The sequence below is a fragment of the Phasianus colchicus genome, chromosome 3 (assembly GCF_987193195.1).
Source record: "Phasianus colchicus chromosome 3, bPhaCol1.hap1.1, whole genome shotgun sequence".
Taxonomy (NCBI): Eukaryota; Metazoa; Chordata; class Aves; order Galliformes; family Phasianidae; genus Phasianus; species Phasianus colchicus.
The window spans coordinates 4,299,223-4,318,681 of record NC_143438.1 but is presented as its reverse complement, the minus strand read 5'-3'; the positions used below and the strand labels follow the sequence as shown (position 1 = coordinate 4,318,681).

The 19,459-nt window shown below is 37.3% G+C and overlaps 1 protein-coding gene across 6 annotated transcripts in view; it reads left to right on the top strand.

Annotated features, from left to right (window-relative positions):
• Window positions 1–19,459, top strand: part of ATP9B (ATPase phospholipid transporting 9B) — a 166,254-nt gene that overhangs the window by 27,363 nt on the left and 119,432 nt on the right. For 5 of the 6 annotated variants that reach the window (XM_090136847.1, XM_031609940.2, XM_031609919.2 and 2 more), the window contains 3 exons: window positions 782–890; window positions 11,169–11,227; window positions 19,249–19,300. In XM_090136847.1, coding sequence (XP_089992973.1) covers window positions 782–890; window positions 11,169–11,227; window positions 19,249–19,300 — 220 coding nt within the window. Of the gene's footprint in view, window positions 1–781; window positions 891–11,168; window positions 11,228–19,248; window positions 19,301–19,459 lie in introns of those variants that run through there. The other variant, XM_031609948.2, reaches the window with a different exon arrangement.

The following is a 19,459-nucleotide window of genomic DNA, read 5'->3' as shown; positions in this document are numbered from 1 at the left end:
CCTAGTTATAATTTGATTGATGCAGCTTGTGCAAACATGAATAAACAAGAAGTGTGTAATCCAAGCTTGCAACAGATTAAGCCTTGGAATGTTGAGCTGGAACTGGAAAACAACCTTGCTATTGCAGGGAAAAATTACAGTCAAGACTGTTTTAGGAAAACTCTACATCTTGATTGCTCTCTACTAAGAGGGTAGGGGGAAGACTGGCAAACTGCAAGTAGTCTAATGGTTTAAAGCTTTCTGTAAAGAAGTGGAATATTGGTGGACTTCTTAAGCTACATAAATAGTCTAAATATTTATCTGTTGGAGGATTTGTGAATATCTAAACCTCTCTTCGTGATCTTACTTGTATGAGAGTAACGAGTAATGAGAGTACGGTCCCTGTACTGTTGGAAAATGATATATACCTCTTTCACTCATGGAGAAAGACTAAGTACTTGAGTTCAAGAAGCCAGGAACAGTATCTGAGAAGAAACAGAAAAGGGAGGGAGAGTAGAAACTTCTAGATGTTTATCCCAGTGCGGTCTTGTATTCTTTACCGCATGTAGAACTCTGTATTTCTAGGAGCTGCAGTGGCACCATCCTGTGAAAAATTCAGCAGAAATATTGAGATACCTAATTTTTCAGGGGGGGAAAAAAAAAGCTTTTTTCTTTGTCAGTATTTGTGACATGTTGGTAGATAAGAACATGAAATTAGAATATTTACTTTCTTAATTTGAGCAGTACTCTGCTTGTTCTAGACCTTTGTTAATTCTGAGTTGTATCTTTATATCTCTAACAGGGATTTGTTTTGACGGTCACAGTGGCACGGGAAGCTGTTGATGAGTATCGACGTTACAAGAGAGACAAGGAAATGAACTCACAGTTATATAGCAAGCTGACAGTACGAGGTTAGCAAAACCACTTATATAAATCCTTAAAATATTTAATCTGCGTTTCTCAAACATTTATTTTCTGCTCAGAGAAATATCTAATAGATGCAAACTGTACTATTCAAAATGAAACTGATACAGAACTAAAATGTGTGATTCACTCAAAATTGAAACTGTTAGATTAAGAAGTACTATAAATCTTCTGCTACTTACAAATGAAATGTGTATGCATATATTCAGTATATTTTTGAAGCATGTTCCTATTTAGCACTGTAACTTCAAACTGCAGTTCCCTGAAATTGATAATGAAAACTCAGTAGGACTGTCAGCTCTATGAAGTATGGAATCAGTAACTAAGACAGATAATCTAATCAAAATTTAAAGCCTTTGAATCTTGCTATATGCATTCGTTTTTAAGGAAAGGTTGTTGCATTGAAAGTCTGAAAGTCTATCAAGTATTGCCTTTAGTTTTTGCATATAATTTGAAATTACATGAACACACAGAGTAGGAACAGAAAGCTTTAATATGTGAAGTTTTCTTTCTAGAGATTAGTAAAAGGAGAAGTCACAGTTACAACTTATGTCTGGTCACAACTGGATGTTCCCCAGGGCTCAGTACTGGGACTGATATTGTTTAATATCAGTGATGCTGATGGTGGGGCTCAAGTGCACCCTCAATAGGTTTGCAGATGGCACTAAGTTAGAGTATTATCTGCTTAAGGGTATAAATGCTCTGTGGAGGGATCTGTATTTGTGGGCTACATCCAGTTGTATGGCATTCAGTGAGATGTCAGTTCTGCACTTGTTGTCTCAACCCTATACAGTGGAATAGGCTGGTGAAATTATAGAATTGTTCGAGTTAGACCTTTCTCCAAGTTCTAGTCCTAGTTCTAGTCTCTAGTTCTTTCTCTAGTTCTAGTCCAACTCCCTTGTGATGAATAAGGATATCTACATCTAGACTGGGTTGTTCATAGTCTGGTCCAGCCTGATACTAAATATCTCCGTGGGCAAGGAAGAGTCTGTTCCCTTCCTTGTGATATTGAAAGGCCACTATGAGGACTTCTGGGAGCTCTGATTTCTCCAGCTTAAACAGGCGCAGTTCTCTCAGTCTGTCCTCATAGGAAAGGTATTTCATCCCTTGAATCACTTTCGTGGCCCTCCTCTGGACCTTATCCAGTAGATCTATGTCTCTTCTATACTGAGGACGCATTGGAAAAAAATGGATGTGGTGGATGGACCACTCACTTGGATAGTCACACTCAGAGTTGCAGTCAGTAGCTCAGTGTCCAAGTGGAAACTAGTGATAAGTGGTGTTCCTCAGGGATCAGTGTTGGGACTGATGTTATGTAGCATCCTTGTAGGTGACATAGACAAGTGGGATTGAGTGCACCCTCTGCAAGTTTGCAGACAACGCCAAACTGAGCAGTGCAGTTGACAAGCTAGAGGGAAGGGATGCTATGCAGATGGACCTGGACAGGCTTGAGAGATGGGCCCATGCTGACCTAATAGAGTCCAACAAGGTGAAGTGCAGTGTCCCACACCTGGGCTGGGGCAGTCCTAAGCACAGATACAGGTTGGGTATAAAATGGCTTGAGAGCAGCCCTGGGGCAGTGATGTTGGTTGATGAAAGATTCAACATGAATGAGCAATGTGTGCTTGCAGCCCAGAAGGCCAGTCATATCCTGGGTTGCTTCAAGAGAAGTGTGAGCAGCAGGTTGAGGGAGGTGATTCTGTACACAGTACTCTAGGTGGGTCTCACTAGTGCAGAATAAGGATCACCTCCCTTGACTTGCTAGGTGCACTTCTTTTGATGCAGTCCAGGATATGGTTGGCTTTCTAGACTGTGAGATCATGAGACTGACTCGTGTTGAGCTTCCCATCCACTGGTATCCCCAAGTTCTTCACAGCAGGGCTGTGCTCAATCCTTATGTCCCCCACCTTCTATTGGTAGCGTGAGTTGCCAAAACCCCATGTGCAGGACCTGCACTTGGATTTGCTGAACCTCATGAGATTCATCTGGGCCAGTGCTTAAGCCTAAGTATCTCTGCATGACAGCCTGTTTCTCAGGTATGTTGACTGTACCACACAGCTTGGTTATTAAAGAGTGTTGGTCCCAGTGCGGACTCCTAAAGGATACCACTTGTCAATAATCTGGTCACTGAGGCATTGACCACCACTGTCTGGGTATGACCTCATCACCAGCTCACTGCCCATTGAATGATCCACCCATCAAATCCATACCTTTCCAATTTGGAGAGAAGGGTAATCTGGGGGACTGTGTCAGAGGCCTTGAGGAAGCATGACTATGACTTCTTTTGGATTCAAAGTCTTTGATTTTTCACAAAGATCTTTAAAGAAAAGAAGCATTTCAAGAATGAAGTGACAATTAAATTTTATAGGTTATTGTAAGTTTTAAATATGAACTTAAAGGTAGAGAAATATTTTTTGTTATGTTGCTTAGCATATTTCAGTATTTAGGTTCAGAACTAAGTGCCACATAGAAAAGTGTAAAAATAATGAATAGCTTTTTATCAACTCAAAGTAGTGAATAATATTACAAAACAAAATGAAGTAGCTATTACCTTGGAAGGTCATTTTCCTACAACACTCTAGAAAGTCTCTTTTAATCTTTTCGTGCCAGAGAAAATCCTTAGTAGTTCTAAGGCATGAAGATGGTAAGTAATGTGAGGTTATTTCTCAAGCAGTTAGAATGTAATAATATATATTTTGTCAAGAGTGAATCTGTTCACACTTTCCCAGCATATGTTTCACTGCACTTTTTAGTGTATCTTGGTGAATATATTTTGATAGTCTGTGGGAAGAGTAATTTTGCCAGATGTGGGAATCCTAAGAAGAAACACTCAGAGTAGCTCAGGATAATTTTCCTCACAAAAGATGAGTGAGACCTGTAATGTAACACAAGTTTGTTCTAAAATCTTACTCTTGAGTGGTGTGTTAACTTTGTCTGGTTGCTGGGTTCCCAGGTTCCCACAGGGCCACTCTTATTCTCCTTCCACAGCAGAAAATATTGGGGAAAAAAAAAAACAAACCAACAAACAAAAAGACCTTGAGATAAGGATATGGAAGTTGCTCAGCAAATCAGAGACAAAACAGACTCCATTTGTTAAAGAATAATTTATTGCCAGTTGATAATAAAGTAGAATAGGGAGAAATAAAAAGAAATTGAAACCTTCTTTCTCCCACTCACTTTCTTCCCAGACTCAGCTCCTGGTCTATAATGGTTTGTCTTTGTTGCTCCTTCCTCTACTCTCTTCCCCTGCTCCAGGGTGAGGTCCCTGTCGTGGGATGCAGTCCTTCTGTAGCTGTTCCAGTATGGTCTTCCCATGGTCTTCAATTCAAGAACTGCTCCATCACGTGTCTTTTCTTTGGAGCGTAGTCCTAGAGGAACCAATTACTTCAGTGTGTTACCCACACTGGCCAGAATTTCCCACCAGACAGCCTGTTTCTGGAAGTGCTCTTCTCCACATGCTCTGACTTTGTTCAGATCATATTGATGTCCGGCTTTGTCCTGTCTTCCATGGGCTTCATGTGGAAATCTGCTTTGCATGGTGCCCCATGGGCTACAGAGCGACAGCATGCTCCACTATGGGCCTGTCTAGGCTGCAGGCAAACTTCTGTTCTGTGCCTGGAGTACCTCCTACCCTTCTTCTGCACTGACTTTGGTGCCTGCTGAGGAGTGTCTCTCAGTTTTGACTCCTCACGTGACTGCTTCATGGCTCTTTTTTATCCTTCCTTAAATATGTTACCACAGATGTACAAGCAGTATCACTCACTGGCTCAGCTTTGACCAGTGATGGATCCCTTTTGGAGCTGGAATCTGCCTGTGCTTGGCATGAGGCAGCTCCTGCTCTCTTCTCACAGAGCCTACCCATGCAGCCCCTTCTGTTACCCACATCTTGCTATGTTAACATCATTTTAAAAAGAGGAATTGAAAGGTAAGTAAATGGTGAATAGTCACATTAATGATGATGTCATCTACAACAGTGAGGAATAATAACCAATGTGGAAACTAGCATTCTTTCCTGGAATTTGCATACAGCAGGGAGCAGCATAGCAGCTGTGGTTCTTCCCTTCCTTGTCAACCTGAAATAGCTTTATCAACCTTTAGACATACCACTGTGACAATCTGCAAATAGTATAGCTATTTATTTAACTCAGGTGGTTGTGGCGGTGGCATCTGGACCTTTACCATTTTTAATACAGTCTGTAAAGAAATAGACTCTCACAGTTTTTCATTAAAGCTATAATTTAAGCTGCTAGTTGGTTCTAGTTTTTTAAACCTGTTTTGACATGACTCTGAACATACTTTTGATACAGCTCTTATATGCTGTCCTATTTGACAGCAGTGGCAGTGATCTGAAATCCTTAGTTCTGCAGTCTATGGTTTATAGTTATCAGTGTGCTATCAATGCCAGAACTGGCATTTGTAACTTTAAGGGCTTGCTTTGGTGCATTTTGTGTCTGTCACTTTACTTTTCTCTCTAGCTTTCTAAACAAGTATGGGAAATTTTCAACATTTTTTCAAATATTGTGGCTATTTAAAGGTAGATTGCTAGGCATTTAAGCAGCAATTAAATAACAGCTTGGGAATCCTGATTCCATCATATTCCCAGTATGTATATTTTTAAAATGTGTGTATTTGAGAAATTTCACTTCGTAACTTCTCTTAGAAATAAGTAACTTCTCGAATTAAAACCTGATTTGGTCGCCTTGATGCTGCTATTTTTTACACATGGAATATAGATTTTGAAATAATATAGGTGCAGTCAAGTAATTATGTCAGCAACTGATGCAGAAAGCAGTACCTTCAAAACAGAAGGTTTTAAAAATGTTTTTTCTTAAAAAAGAGTAGTGTACTTTTTACCTAGAAATGTAAGTTTATTTCAACTTTCAGATGTTGGTGTCAGTGTTATCGTGATTTCATACTTGTTTTATGTTCTGTTTGTGTCCTTTCTCATTTTTTTTAAGACAGTGGTGTTGGAGAGAAGATTCAAGATCTTTGCAATAAACTTTCAATCACACATTGTCTATGGTGTGATAGCTGAGCTCTGAATGTTTTGAGGTGTAGCTGCTTTCAATAGTGAAAGCCTTGTTATAGCTCCACTCAGAATTAATCTTATGAAAAACTATTTAACGTACATATAAAACAATAAATGAAAAATTTTTGCAGCTCATAATTAATAGGATTTTTCAAAACAGTTCATTCTGAAACTGAAATGTGTTGTTTTGAGGCAAAAAAAAAAAAAAACAACCATGAACTTCCTGTTTTGATAAATTTAGATGAATATTTTTACAGATTTTGAGGATTTAGGAACTTATCTATGCAAATTAATAAAGGCAAATGCTACATCTCAGATAACTATTTTTGTCAGTAATTTTCAACATAATTACAGAATTTTAGTGATACTCTGTAAGTGAGGAAAAGAAATCGGTTAGACTTTCGTAGGCTACAGGCTAATGGTTTAGAGAAAGAAGGCTTTGTTACTTGTGAGTGAACAAACTTGATACTGATTTAATTAAAAGCCTGAAAATCAATGCCTCTCTTCAGAGTTGCTTTTCAGAGTGGAACTGTACTTCATACTTCTGTAACATCTTGTTTTTTCCCCCCAATGATTTTATGACTTTTGCAGATTTTATAGTCTTGTCTTTGAAATAGATATTTTTCCACCTCAAAAAATGGAGAAACTGACATAGAGAAGTTAAGCAAGTTGCCTTGCTCAAATGAATGGCTCAGTAGGAAAAATAAAAGTTAGCAGTGTTCAGTACTACCCTTTGCTTAATGGTGCTCTTTTCATTTCATCTTTTGTAATCGCTTGTAGTTACTTTAGGGAAAATAAACTACTGTTACTTGAATTGTGGTTAATTACTTGTATTAAAATAGTATATGTAGGCTGATTGGTAAGTTAAAATCTTCTTACATGGCACTGCAGTACATTAAAACCAGGACTACTTTGACTACTTGATGGCGTTGCCATTCTGTGGAGTCATTTTGGGCCTGAGGTACTCCCCAGATATTTAAAAATAAACATTTTATGACCACTGTGTTGGTAGTATAAGAAGTAATAGCTTTTTAAGTGATACAGTATATTGAATTAGTGTTTGTTCTTATCAGCAAGTCAATTTCTTAATAATATGAACAACTGCTATAATAAGGATAAAACCAAGTGTGAAAGCTAGTATGCTTCCTTTAAAATCTGAGCACTGAGAAATCTTTTAGGGAGCCAGAGTAATGTAAATGATTTCTTTCACTTTTAAATTCTGTTCATACTGTGCTCCTAAAATGCTACATTAGTGAGGTTTTTATTTCAGTTGACCTCTTTTTAATTTCAAAGTGTTCTCTGTTAAGAAGCGTTCAGTTTTGAGTCATTTATACCTGAGTTATCTGCAACTTTAAAATCAGATTTTTATCAGAATGCCCTGATGATTATTGTAATACTGTAGTTAACTAATATCTGTATTGGCACCTCTTATAAAACAACTTCAGCTCTTCTAGTACAGGTCATTCTTGTGCTTCATAAAATGTACTGCATTTAGAAGAATGTATTTCTGAATCTAGAGAGGGGGAAGATTTAGGTTGGATGTCAGGGAAGTTCTTTACAGAGAGAGTGGTGAGGTGCTGGAACAGCTGCCCAGAGAGGTGGTGGATGCTCCATCTTTTGAGCTGTTCAAGGCCAGATTGGATGGGGCTCTGGGCAGCCTGGTCTGGTATTAAATGGGGAGTTTGGTGGCCCTGCATGTGGCAGGGGGGTTGGAGATTCATGATCCTTGAAGTTCCTTCCAACCTTGGCCATTCTGTAGAGTAATGCTAGGTCATTATTGCTTGCAGTGCTTCAAACCTATGATTTGTTCCTGGTATTTAGATCATTTGGGGCACATACATTTTCTCTAAAGCATTGTATCAATTTAATCTGGTTGATGAGGGAAACTCTAAGCAACTACAAAGAAAACTTGGAACTTAATTTAAAAAAGAGTTTCAAAAAGAAGCTGGAAGAGAAGAAATGTCAGCTGTGAAGTATGTCTGGAGTTTCACATTAGTGGCTTAAGACTAATCTCAGTTCGCTACGTAAAATGGGGTTTGAAAGAAGGGCTTGAGGACAGCATTTGCACTGAAAAAATCATCACTGTAACTTAATGAAGTCTTTCTTTCAGTTCCCCATTATATTTCATACTCTAATTATGCTGCTGAAGCTAATACATACTAGGTAAAACTTTGATATGGTTTACCCTTGACTGTTTTCCAGAGCTTGGTATTTACCAATCTCTGTTACTAGTTCCAAAAGCATTCTTTTCAGACAGTACTGAAAATAAAGTGTGTAATATGAGCAATTTGAAATTATTTTCAAGGTCTCTCAGAAGTACCTGTTCAGGAGTTTTTCTACTCAAAGAAATGCTCATTAATAAAGTCCTTTTTAACACACATAATACCTTGTTTTGTTTACTTCATTTCTTAAATTATTTGAAATGCATAGCACATGTGAGAAGTTTATTAGGTTTTTTCAAATAATTTCCATGCTTTTCAGAAGACTATCTTGAAAGCATAATAAATCACTACAGATATGTTCCAGTATTCCAATTCTGCATAATTCTGTTTGTAGCTTTAGGCAAAAGCCTTGCACTTCGGTGGACTATGAAGTCTGGATGTGCAGCCACTTCTTGATTGCTTTGGATGTTATTAGTAATTAACAGGTGGTGAAGAGTGTCTTGCTACTGAAATGTTTCTAATGAAAAAATAGTGAGCAAGAACAGTTTATGAAGCAAATAACATTGTGAGTTTTTTCTCTAAATGCATCTTTACTAATTTATATTTTAATATTCTCTGAAATGTTGTCTCTTTTTTTCCTTTTTTCTTTTCCTTTTTTCTGATCTAGAGGAGAACATTATTTGCCAGCTTTTCATAATCTAAAGCTACTTTTTTAATTACTGCCACACTTAACCATTTATTGTTAATGGAACGTGTTCTGTTGTTCAGAAACATTGTAGAAATAATTCTTATATCATAGGCTTCCATATTTATATAGATATAAGATAACCAGACTCTTCCAACAAGACATATAAGTGTATTATAAAGAAAGTGTTCCAAAGTGTTAGTCACCTAGAAAACTGTCTATTAAGGAGATTTGTCTATTTGTAATATGAAATTCCCCAAATTAGTAGGCTGAGTACAAGCAAAGATGATGTCTAGGTTCCAGCTGGTGTATCTTGTCCTTGGAGTCTTTGCTGCCTTAGAGTGCCACCAATGGAAGTTCTACTTTGTCATCCAAAAGTTAGTCTCTTTTGGTCTTTACTTTAGATGCTGTTAAAACATGACTGGAGATTTCAGTTGTTTGATTTGATAACATTGCTGTTAGTTTCATTTGGTTAGTATTGCTGAATAGCTTTAGTCACATTCAGCTGTGTAGGTGGCATAGTTGAGATGCAACGCAGAGAAAGTACTTGGATTTTTGTCTGTTAGGAAATTCCCAGGAAATAAATTGTTAGCAAAATAGATGCTGTTCACCTCTTATCAAAACTTGGGACTTGGTGCAAACCTATGAATTCCCTTTATAGTTAAGCAGTCTAAATATGTTGACTTGTGAGACTGATACTAACCTGATTCCTGTTCCAGTTGTAGAATACTCCTGTAGAATACTCATATTTCTTGCTACTGCTTTTATAATCAGCAGTTCTATTCCCTTCACCACCACAGTTTGGTTATGATGAGACTGGGAGTCAGACTGAAGATGTGACTGGTTATGTGTTAAAGAGTGAGAGGCAAGGATGTGTTTGGCAACTAAAAAATTGGATTGTTTTAAAGGATTTTCAGTAACAAATAGTGTCTTTCCAAGATAGCCACGCAGACAGACCAAAACAATAGATCTGATCTTCACTGACATTGTTTCCTTGTCTAGGAAATGCTAAAGTTATGGAAAGCATACTGAAAATTAGATCAATTATAGGAATAAATTCATTAAGTAAACTGAAGCTGCTGTTTTTGCATTAAATGTGACTTAAGTTATTTTCTCTTTAATCGTAAGACACATTCAGTCAAAGGTAGTAAAATGAAGGAATTTTGTGAAAGTAACTGTCAGATCTCTCTTCATTGGGAGTTACGGTGAGGATTTGGGACCTATCTTAGTTTCATTTATACCTCTTATGAATGAGAAATGACAGAATGTCCATTAATCTGCAATTCACTGCCTACTGCCGATTGCTGCTTCTGCAGTGCTTCTGTGAGTCATCTTTTCTCTAATTCGTTCAGTTTGATTTTTAATTTCTTAAGACTCCGTGTTTTGACATGCTAACAAGACTCCCACTGCTTCTGATGGGAAAAGATTTCGTATGGATGTGTGTTTCAGCTCATCAGGCTGTATGTGTGTATATACACATGTAAAAAACTTGTGTATATGTATGTTTACAGCCTCAGTTAACACTTCTGAATTTACTACTACTTATGTATTTTGGAAGAGGATGACTTATAGCTTGTTTATGGGTTTTTTTTTAATTTTATTGTTTTTCAACTCAGGGAAGCAACACTTCCTGAATTTGTAGCAAGGACTTAAGACTAGAAATCCTCAATGCTAGTGAGATCAACAGTAACACATTTTGGGCGATAGCTTAACCTCTCCTCAATCTTTCAGATAATAATACTAAGTTTTAACTGTCGTAAAAAGTATTCACTTCCCTACACAAAATACAGTGTCTGTTTTGGAATGAGTTGTTCACAGCAGTTACTGAATGGGCAGCAAGTGAAAACTCTCAGATTTTGTTATTTTAATTTCCTAAAATTAAGTATTCAGGTATTTTTTCTGACTACTTACCTCTTTTCTACTATGATTTCCAACAAGGCTCAGGCAGTGCTGGTTGTCGATGATGTCTATGCATGAGTAAAGCTGGTCAAAGCCCAGTTATCAACAACTTATGTGGAAGATGCTTTGTGACTAAGCCTAGTCGCTTCTGACACGTCACAGGGGGGTGCATAGTAGGTGACACAAAATCATCATTTTTTCCAGTTCTGTAACTCAATTATTGGTATTGTTTATCAGACTTCAATGTCTCTCCAATACTATTACAGTAGCTAATTGCCTAGAAAACTACGCACTTTCAAAACCTCATAATTAATTATCCATTTAGAGATTACATCTATTTATTAGTATGTTCTTCAAATATCAATTCTGTATAAATTGTAACTTTTTCACCAAACAGTAATATCTTGAAGTACATCTTGCATTTATATTTTTATGACTCTTTGTAATCAACCTAGGCAGGCATTAATATTCTTTTTTTTTTTCTTTTAAGGTAAAGTGCAAGTTAAGAGTTCAGACATACAAGTTGGAGACCTCATCATAGTGGAAAAGGTTGATACTTTTAAAATATATTTTAGAGACTAAAGATTATTAATGTGCTAATTATCTTCCGGAGAGAAGTATATTGAGGTACTTATCTGTGAAGTACTAAGTAAGTAATATTTTAGTTTGAGTCTTATTTTATGAACTTGAAGTCTCTTTTGGGGTTTAATTATAAGCTTATTTGGATGTAAGCCCTTATATCTTATAAATTGGAATATGCTTAAATTTAACTAGTGAAAGGCGTGCAGAATGATATTCTTTGGCTTGTGCTCTCCTAGGTGGGTGTGCTAAGTTGACTGACTACCAATACCTTTCTTCTAGTACCTTCCTTCAAATCTTTTTTTTGATGTCTGAAGCCTTCTAGGATAAGTTACATGCATATCTGTGTTCTTAAAAAGGGAGTGGAGGGGAATTTTTCAAGTTACTTTGGTTATAGATGATGAATGAGAGCTGTGAACTTTTTTTTCCTTGAGGTTAATATCATAATAAAGACAGTGTTACTCACTCCAGTTGGTTTGTTTTAGGAAGTGATCTAGGCAAAACTCATCTGTAAAGAGATCTTAATGCAAGCTCTGGTTTTCCTATAATATGAAAATATCCTTATGGGTTAGGTGTGCAGTTTATATTCGCATCATACCATGCTGTAGGAGGATAAGAAGCTATTGTAACCTTGAAGTTGCCTTATTTTTTTTGTTTAAATTAAAAAAAAAAAATGCATAAATTTATTTCAGAATGATGACTTAATTCTTAGTGCCAACAAACGATTCTGATTTTGATCTGTAAAAAAGGCGTAATCCCTCAATCCTAGAAAGTTACTTCCTGTTGAAGTTTGAGTCCTTGCATGCAGTTCTGTTTGAGGTGTTGCGTGGCAAGTTGTAGATAGGCAGAAGAATGTAGAACCTCATCAGTGACTTAACTTTTCTAAACTTCTGCATGGGATTATTACTACTTAGTAAGTGACTTTTTATTAAAGGAAAAAGCCTTGAGCAGATATGCTCCCCTCATGATTCATTTTACATTCGTTTTGGTTGTAAATATCCTTCCTTTTTCTTAGAGAATTCAAAGAACTCGTGAATTGTTATAGTCTGTTCAGCCACATATGAGAAAACCCTTGTTTGTTCTGAGGAAAACTACTGTTTTCTTTCTTTCTGTGTAGTTAGTACTATGTCCTGCCCACATTCCCTCCCCTCCCACCTTCCCCCCTACACCTTTTATCTGATGTCTTATTGGGACCCTCTGAGCAGCATATACTAGCATAGACAAGATTAATATTTACAGATAGATAAGATGGGCATGCATTGTCTTTTACCTTGCTATCTTAGTGATCACTTGAAACTATTCCAGATACTCTTCAAGACAGTGAGTATTTATTTCTTTTGATTTTTCTTAAGAAAACTTTTAGACTTGCTTTAATCTTTAAACCTGGAATTAGTTGTACTGCATTAGGGAAGTATATAGTGGTGGCAAAGATAATATTCTTTCCCTGAAATGTACCAATATTTATCTGCCTATTGAATTATACTAGAATTTGGGAAACTGGGATTACTTTGGGAATAAATGTGTCTTGTTTGAGGTGGATTATTAGCACCTATTTCATCACTGTTTACAGCAACTTAGAGACCATGTGCTGTGAGTACCTGAAGTTTATAATATGAAAGCAATGTTAAGGATTTAGGGAAGTAGTAGGTATAGTTCCTTTTAATGAGGATTTTACTTGAGTATCTTGTTGACATGCTTGCAGTTACTTGTCTTTTCTACTTCAACCACAAGTTCCTTCCAGTCCCCAAGACAGTTTTTTTCCTGTTTTTGCTTTTGGTTTATGTGTGAGTACCTTAAACTAATGAAATTAAATGTTTTTTAATTCTATTTAGAAGTGTATTTTGCTAGGGTAAGCACTTTTCAATTTCATAGTATGACTCTTAAGCCAAAGAACCAGTCAGGAGTGAAATGTTCAATTGCTCACTCTAATGGCAAAGAAACAGGTTAACGTTGTATTTGATTAGAAGATGCATCAACAGCATTTCTTCAGTGAAATTAATGACTCATTTGAGCTGGAGATCCATATGTTAACTAGCGACTGCATCACAAATACTAATAACTGAAAAGCTTTTCTGTGTTTGATCTTTGAATATCCTCTGATTTTTTTTTATAAATTTGGAATCAATTCTAAGTGACTGCAATGTAATTAAAACAGTTTAGCTCTGAGTAAATCGTATCTCTAGTTTCAAGTAAAAATTTTGTAATGTGGTAATACTAGGTCAGAAGAATGCCTCAAAAGATTAAAGTATTATCAATTTTTAAAGTTAAAAGCCATTTTAACATCCCCCTCCTCCTCTTGCTGTAAGCAGGCATGCTGCTTCCTGGTCCTGTTTTTAGATATATTATTTTTCTATGAATGCATGGGTGTGCAGAGATTTAAGATAACTGGAAGAATTGATGAGTTGTTATTTATTGTAGATTTTTGACTGGAACAATGTCTGATCATGTGAGGAGAACATAAGATTTGCTTTTTAATAAGTGATATATTAGTAGCACATTGATAACAGGTGTTGTTAAACGTGAAGCAGTAAAGCTTCATCTTACTTTAAAAGCTTCTCTTAGATAAAGAGGCACAGAACTTTTTTTCCTAAATCTCAAGTGTAAAATGAAATATAACCAGCATTTGTAAAGACTGCAAGTATTAATATACACAGCATGGAAATGCAGAGAACAACTGCAGAGTGCCTCTTCCATTTCTAACTCAGAAGCAAGCGTGGATCTTTTAGTCAATGAGAAAAGTGCATGGTTCATAACAAATGGATAATATATAACAGTAAATGCAAAATCATGATGGTCTTGTAGCCTATGAGCAGTTGTAGGGGAATTGGAGGAATGAGTATGGAGCTGCAGAAGTTTATATTAATAAAGATTTTGTAATAACATGAGAAATGAAGAATACCACTGCTGGACACTTCCATATTTTTTCAAATGAGGCATGTGGCCTCTTTTGCAAGGAAGAGTGGATGCCTTAGTGAACTTCCTTGTTTTTCAGTATCACTAGTGTTCCAGGGTGGAGGTGGAGCTTCTGATAGAAGCTCAGAAGCTGGAGAAGCACTTGGCTTCCATTAACTGTTGTCTTATCATTGATCTCTAGAAAAGAATCTAAATCAGCAGCATAGGCCAACACTAAGAGAAATGGGAGCACACCTATCTTGGAGCTCTAATTCTGCTCAGACTTGAAAAACATAGCATTGTCATCGTTTTTATGGCTTGTATATTCAGACTTTACTGTAATCAATAAACATTTCTAGGTTCATCTGCATGGTAATTGAGATTACGTAGTTTCTGAATGTTTGAAGTTGTATGTGTTGTCATTTCAACTTGTTTCATTTTTGATAAACATGACACGGGGATTAACATGATTAACATTTTGCTGCTGTTTGTGGCAGTGTATAACAAAACTTAATTTTCTCCATAATGAGGTTTGTTAAGGATTTTTGTAGCGTGCTTGCCATCTGTTTTTGTGTAGTCAATCTTTTATAGACTAGGTATCAGATACTTGCAAGGAGATCTTTGCTTTGCAGTGTCAGCAATAGTAGTGACATTTTTTCATCTAATACTCACATGGAATCTTTCTACCTATTTCCAAAATATAGAAAACCTGATGGGGAAAAAAAGAAATGTCAGTCATAAATTGTTTTTCTTACAGATAAGGTAAACATGGTACCATTCCTAGCCTTACTCACATGGAAGAATGCATTCAAATTCTTTAATGCATTTGCTTTACAGGAAGGAAAAAATAAGTAGAGAGAACCCATTTAAAAGACAAAATCAAGGTGTACATTTTCTTCTAAAATGTGAAAATGGTCATGTCACTAATTAGATAATACTCGGTTTTGTGAGATATAAAGACTTGGATCTTGAAAAACTCACCCATGCTCAGTATCTATGTGCTGAATGTGAAACATGCATTCTTCATTGAATCTGATAATGGCTTTTAAAACATGGTAACTCATTCTGATTATTAGAACTTCTATTTAATTCTGTATTGGATTGCTACGCTGTTACTTTTCCAAAATTTTAAGACTATTGGTCAAGTTTTTTAGCCTGTTTAGAAGTAACTGAAGTTTGTAGGCATGAAGCCAGTAACCTGAAACTCGTGTAATGGATTTATGTCAGAGCTGGCAGGGAGGCTGTAAAAATGTATAGTTAATCTATATGAAGGCAGTTTATCTGGTTAATTGTTATTGTCATTTAATTAAATATTTAATTTTGAACTTGCATTTTCCCCATCCTTTTTGTTTGTTGTTTTAGGGCTAATTTGCACACAGTATATAGTAAGGTTACCCTTTGTCTTGCATTATTTTTCTCAAATCTGAATATGAAACATTTCTGGTTGAATCTGTGCTTGTGATATAAATGTGAGTGGTCTTCTGTTGTAATGTAAGATACTAAATACACTGCACTAGCTCCAGTTGCACATGACCAGCATCTTTAAGGGGAATACTGTTGACATACAGACAAGCATACAAATTGCTACCTGTTTGTGCTTTTAGCAATGAATGAGAATTGCTGCAAGCGATGACATGTCTGTTCATAAAAGCATGTAATTTGAAGGTATGACTAGAAATTTTTTTTGCTGACTATGTAGGGTCTTCAGATTAAAAAGAATGCATCCTATTTTTGGGCATTTTGTGCCTTGCTCTATTTTCCAGTTTCTTGTTTGCTTGAGATACATCCCGTTTCCTGGCTTAACCTCTCCATAGCCTATCTCTGTTGAACTATACTGAATCAGTAGAAGATACAGTTTTAGTTGCTTCCATTTCTGAACCAGTTTCCCTCAAAAGTGAGCCTCTATAAAGTAAAATCTGAGATTTATTTTGCTAACATTCATCTAAACGATGCTGATGTGACAGCATGGTGCTCTCAAGAATGTTTCTTTGTAGGAATTGAAAACTTTGCCTAGTGTTAAACATCTTAAAGTATCTCGGATATTTTATGGTCAGAAATAATATTATTAGTGTGATTACTCAAGAACTAAGGCAAAGGTTAAAGTGCAGCACCTTGCATAGGTCACAGTGAAAGTAATGCCTCCTATTTATTTCCATGGAAACTACAACAAATAGAAATAATGCAATAACAGTATTTGATAGAACAAATTCTCAGCTACAAAATACCATTGTTCAGCGCATTCGCCACCATTATGTATGGATTTTTGTTGTTGGGATTTGTAGAGATGAGGTCAGGAAGGCCAAGGCCCATCTGGAACTAGATTTTGCAAGTGGTGCAGAGAAAAACAAGAAAGTTTCTACAGATCCATCAACCAGAAAAGGAAAGTCCAAGAAGGCACACCCCTCAGGCCCATGGAGCACTACAGGCAGGCTGATAACAAAGGACAAGCAGGAGGCTGAGGTACTCAACAGCCTTTTTGCCTCAGTCTTCACCAGCAACTGCTCTTCACACATCCCTCAGGTGGAGGGGTCAGAAGATGGGGGCTGGGGGGCTGTGATCCTCCCACAGTAAGCAGAGATCAGGTTTGTGACCACCTGAGGATCCTGAACACCCATAAGTCTATGGGACCCGATGAGATGCAGCCCAGAGTCCTAAGGGAAGAGGCTGATGTAGTTGCTAAGGCAGTCACGGAGACATCTGAAAAGTCATGGCAGTCATGCCAAGTCCCCCATGTCTGGAAAAAGGCAGTGTTGTACCTGTTTTTAACATGGGTAGGAAGGATGACCTAGGGAAGTACTGACTTGTCAGCTTCACTTCTGTGCTGGGGAATACCATGAAAGAGATCCTCCTGGAAGCTGTGCTAAGGCACGTGGAGGCGAGAGAGGTGATAGAGGAAAACCAGCATAGCTTCACCAAGAGCAAGTCCTGTCTGATCAATGTTGCAGCCTTCTACAGTGGTGTTACTGCGTCAGTGGGAGAGGGAAGAGCCACTGATGTCCTCAACTTGGACTTCAGGAAGGCCTTTGCCACAGTCCCCCACAACAACCTTCTCTCGTGGAAAGAGATTGCTGGCTGGACAATTAAATTGACAGGAACTGGGTGCAAGACCTTATCCAGAGAATAGCGGTCAGTAGCTCAGTGTCTGCAAGGAGGCCAATGATGAGTGCCACCCCTCAGGAATCAGGACTGGGGCTGATGCTCTTTGATATTTTCATCAGTGACATCAATGTTGGGATCAAGTATGCTCTCAGCAAGTTTTAGGTTGACACTAAGCTGCACTGTGTTGTCAAAATGCTGGCAGGGTGGGATGGCATCTTGAGACACCTAGACAGACTTAGGCAGTGGGCCCTGAAGAACTTCATGACGTTCAACACATGCAAGTACAAGGTCTCGCTCCCAAGTTACAGCAACCAGTATGAGCTGGGGGATGAAAGGATTGAGCACAGTCCTTTTGTAGAGGGCTCAAGATGTGGCAAGTTGGATGTGAGCCAGCCCTGTGACCTCCCAGCCCATGAAATTTACCACGTCCTGGGCTACATCAAAAGAAGAGTGGCCAGTATGTTGTGGGAGGTGATCTTGCTCCCTCTGCTGTCCAGATGCAGTGTCCTCAGTACAGGGTGGTCTTGGACCTGGTGGAGTGAGTCCAGAGGAGGGCCCCAAAAATGGTCCAAGAAATGAACGCCTTTCTTATGAAGACAGGCTGAGAGATCTGGAGCTGTTCAGGCTGGACAAGAGAGAGTTCTGGAAGACCTGAGAGTGGCCTTTCAGTATCTAAATGGGGGCTGTAAGAAAGAAGGGGCAGACTCTTCCGTGTCTCTGGAGCTGTTCAGTGTCAGAGTCAGTCTTTGTGCTACCTGTAGATGTCACTGTTCATAGCAGGGGAATTGGACTAGATGACCTTTAAATGTCCCTTCCCACTCGAATAATTCTGTGATTTCCCAATGGGATGAGTATGTTAGAGCTGCTACACGCTGTACGTATTTCAGTTGCTATCACAGAAAAATGTAATTAGTTCTGTATTTTGCGGGGCTATTACAAAGATGTATCTTCTGCTTTGATACAGTGCATCAGTGCATTATTCTGATTAGAATCACTCAGTAAAATTTACAGGCAGGATTCTATATACTGTGTTGGTGACTTGAGACGTTCCTTGTTTTATGCTTTGAATTGAAATTTTCAGGCTAGCTTGATTCCTGACTATTTGAAACCCTGTGCTGCCATTTCTTCTCTGAAATATATAACTCAAGTTTTCTATAGCTTGTAGTTTATGCAGAATATAGAGCTACAACTGAATTAACACAGTATTAATTTTCCAGTTTGATTATAATTAAAATGTGAAATAATAAGTTTTCAGATGCTTATATATTAAATATCTTAAGTTGGTAAGTTCAGTAAGCTTTTTAAGACTGAAATCCGTGAGGTTTTTGCATATGCCATGTAATGGGCTTTGTCAGCTACGTATGTGTTTTCCTTCCTACTCTTTCTTCAAGCAGACATTTGAGTTCTTCAGAAATAAAAGATGAGCCTTAGTCTATTCAATTTTGTCTTTGCAAAGAAGAGGTTTGTAAATATGTGAAATTGGAAAACGTTGCTTCATGTCTTGGGTTTTCCTCTCTGTTTTTGTTTGTATGTTGGGAGGGAGAAACAGGATGCCTGGAAAAGTTGATATATACTGCATATACAGCTTAAATGCTGAGATGTTTGAAATTTCACTGTTTACTTTTTTTTTTTGCTAACTATCAAGGTTTTGCTCAATAGAATATTACTTCTAGTATTTCAGTGATGTATATTCAGTGCTTTATAGTCTTGATGCACTGTTTGTAGTCATGAAAAGACCAGTCCAGGTCTTCGGGTATTTATGGTTCACTTATAAAGAACATCTGAAAGGATTAGATGCCGTTTGCTTATTGTATAATTTTTTGAAAATATTGATTTCTGAATTGCAAATACTGAATGTAAAGTGCTTTGATAAATCCTATTTTAATTGAGTTTCAATCCAAGTTTGACCTTTTGGTGACAGGATCTTACTGGACATTTGATTGGAATTCACTTTTTTCCTACTTAGAATAATATGTACTTTTTTCTTCCTCTCTCCTCAGAATCAACGAATCCCATCTGACATGGTTTTTCTCAGAACGTCAGAAAAAACTGGTATGTTTTGATAATTCAGGTTGGTTACATGATAACTTGGTCATTGTAGTAATATTTTAGATTGTGCATTATGGTCAAAGAAGTTGATAGCATTTGTCAGATTAATGGGGAGTGAGGGGCAGGAGTGTATATATCTAGAAAAATAGTATGTTTGGACTT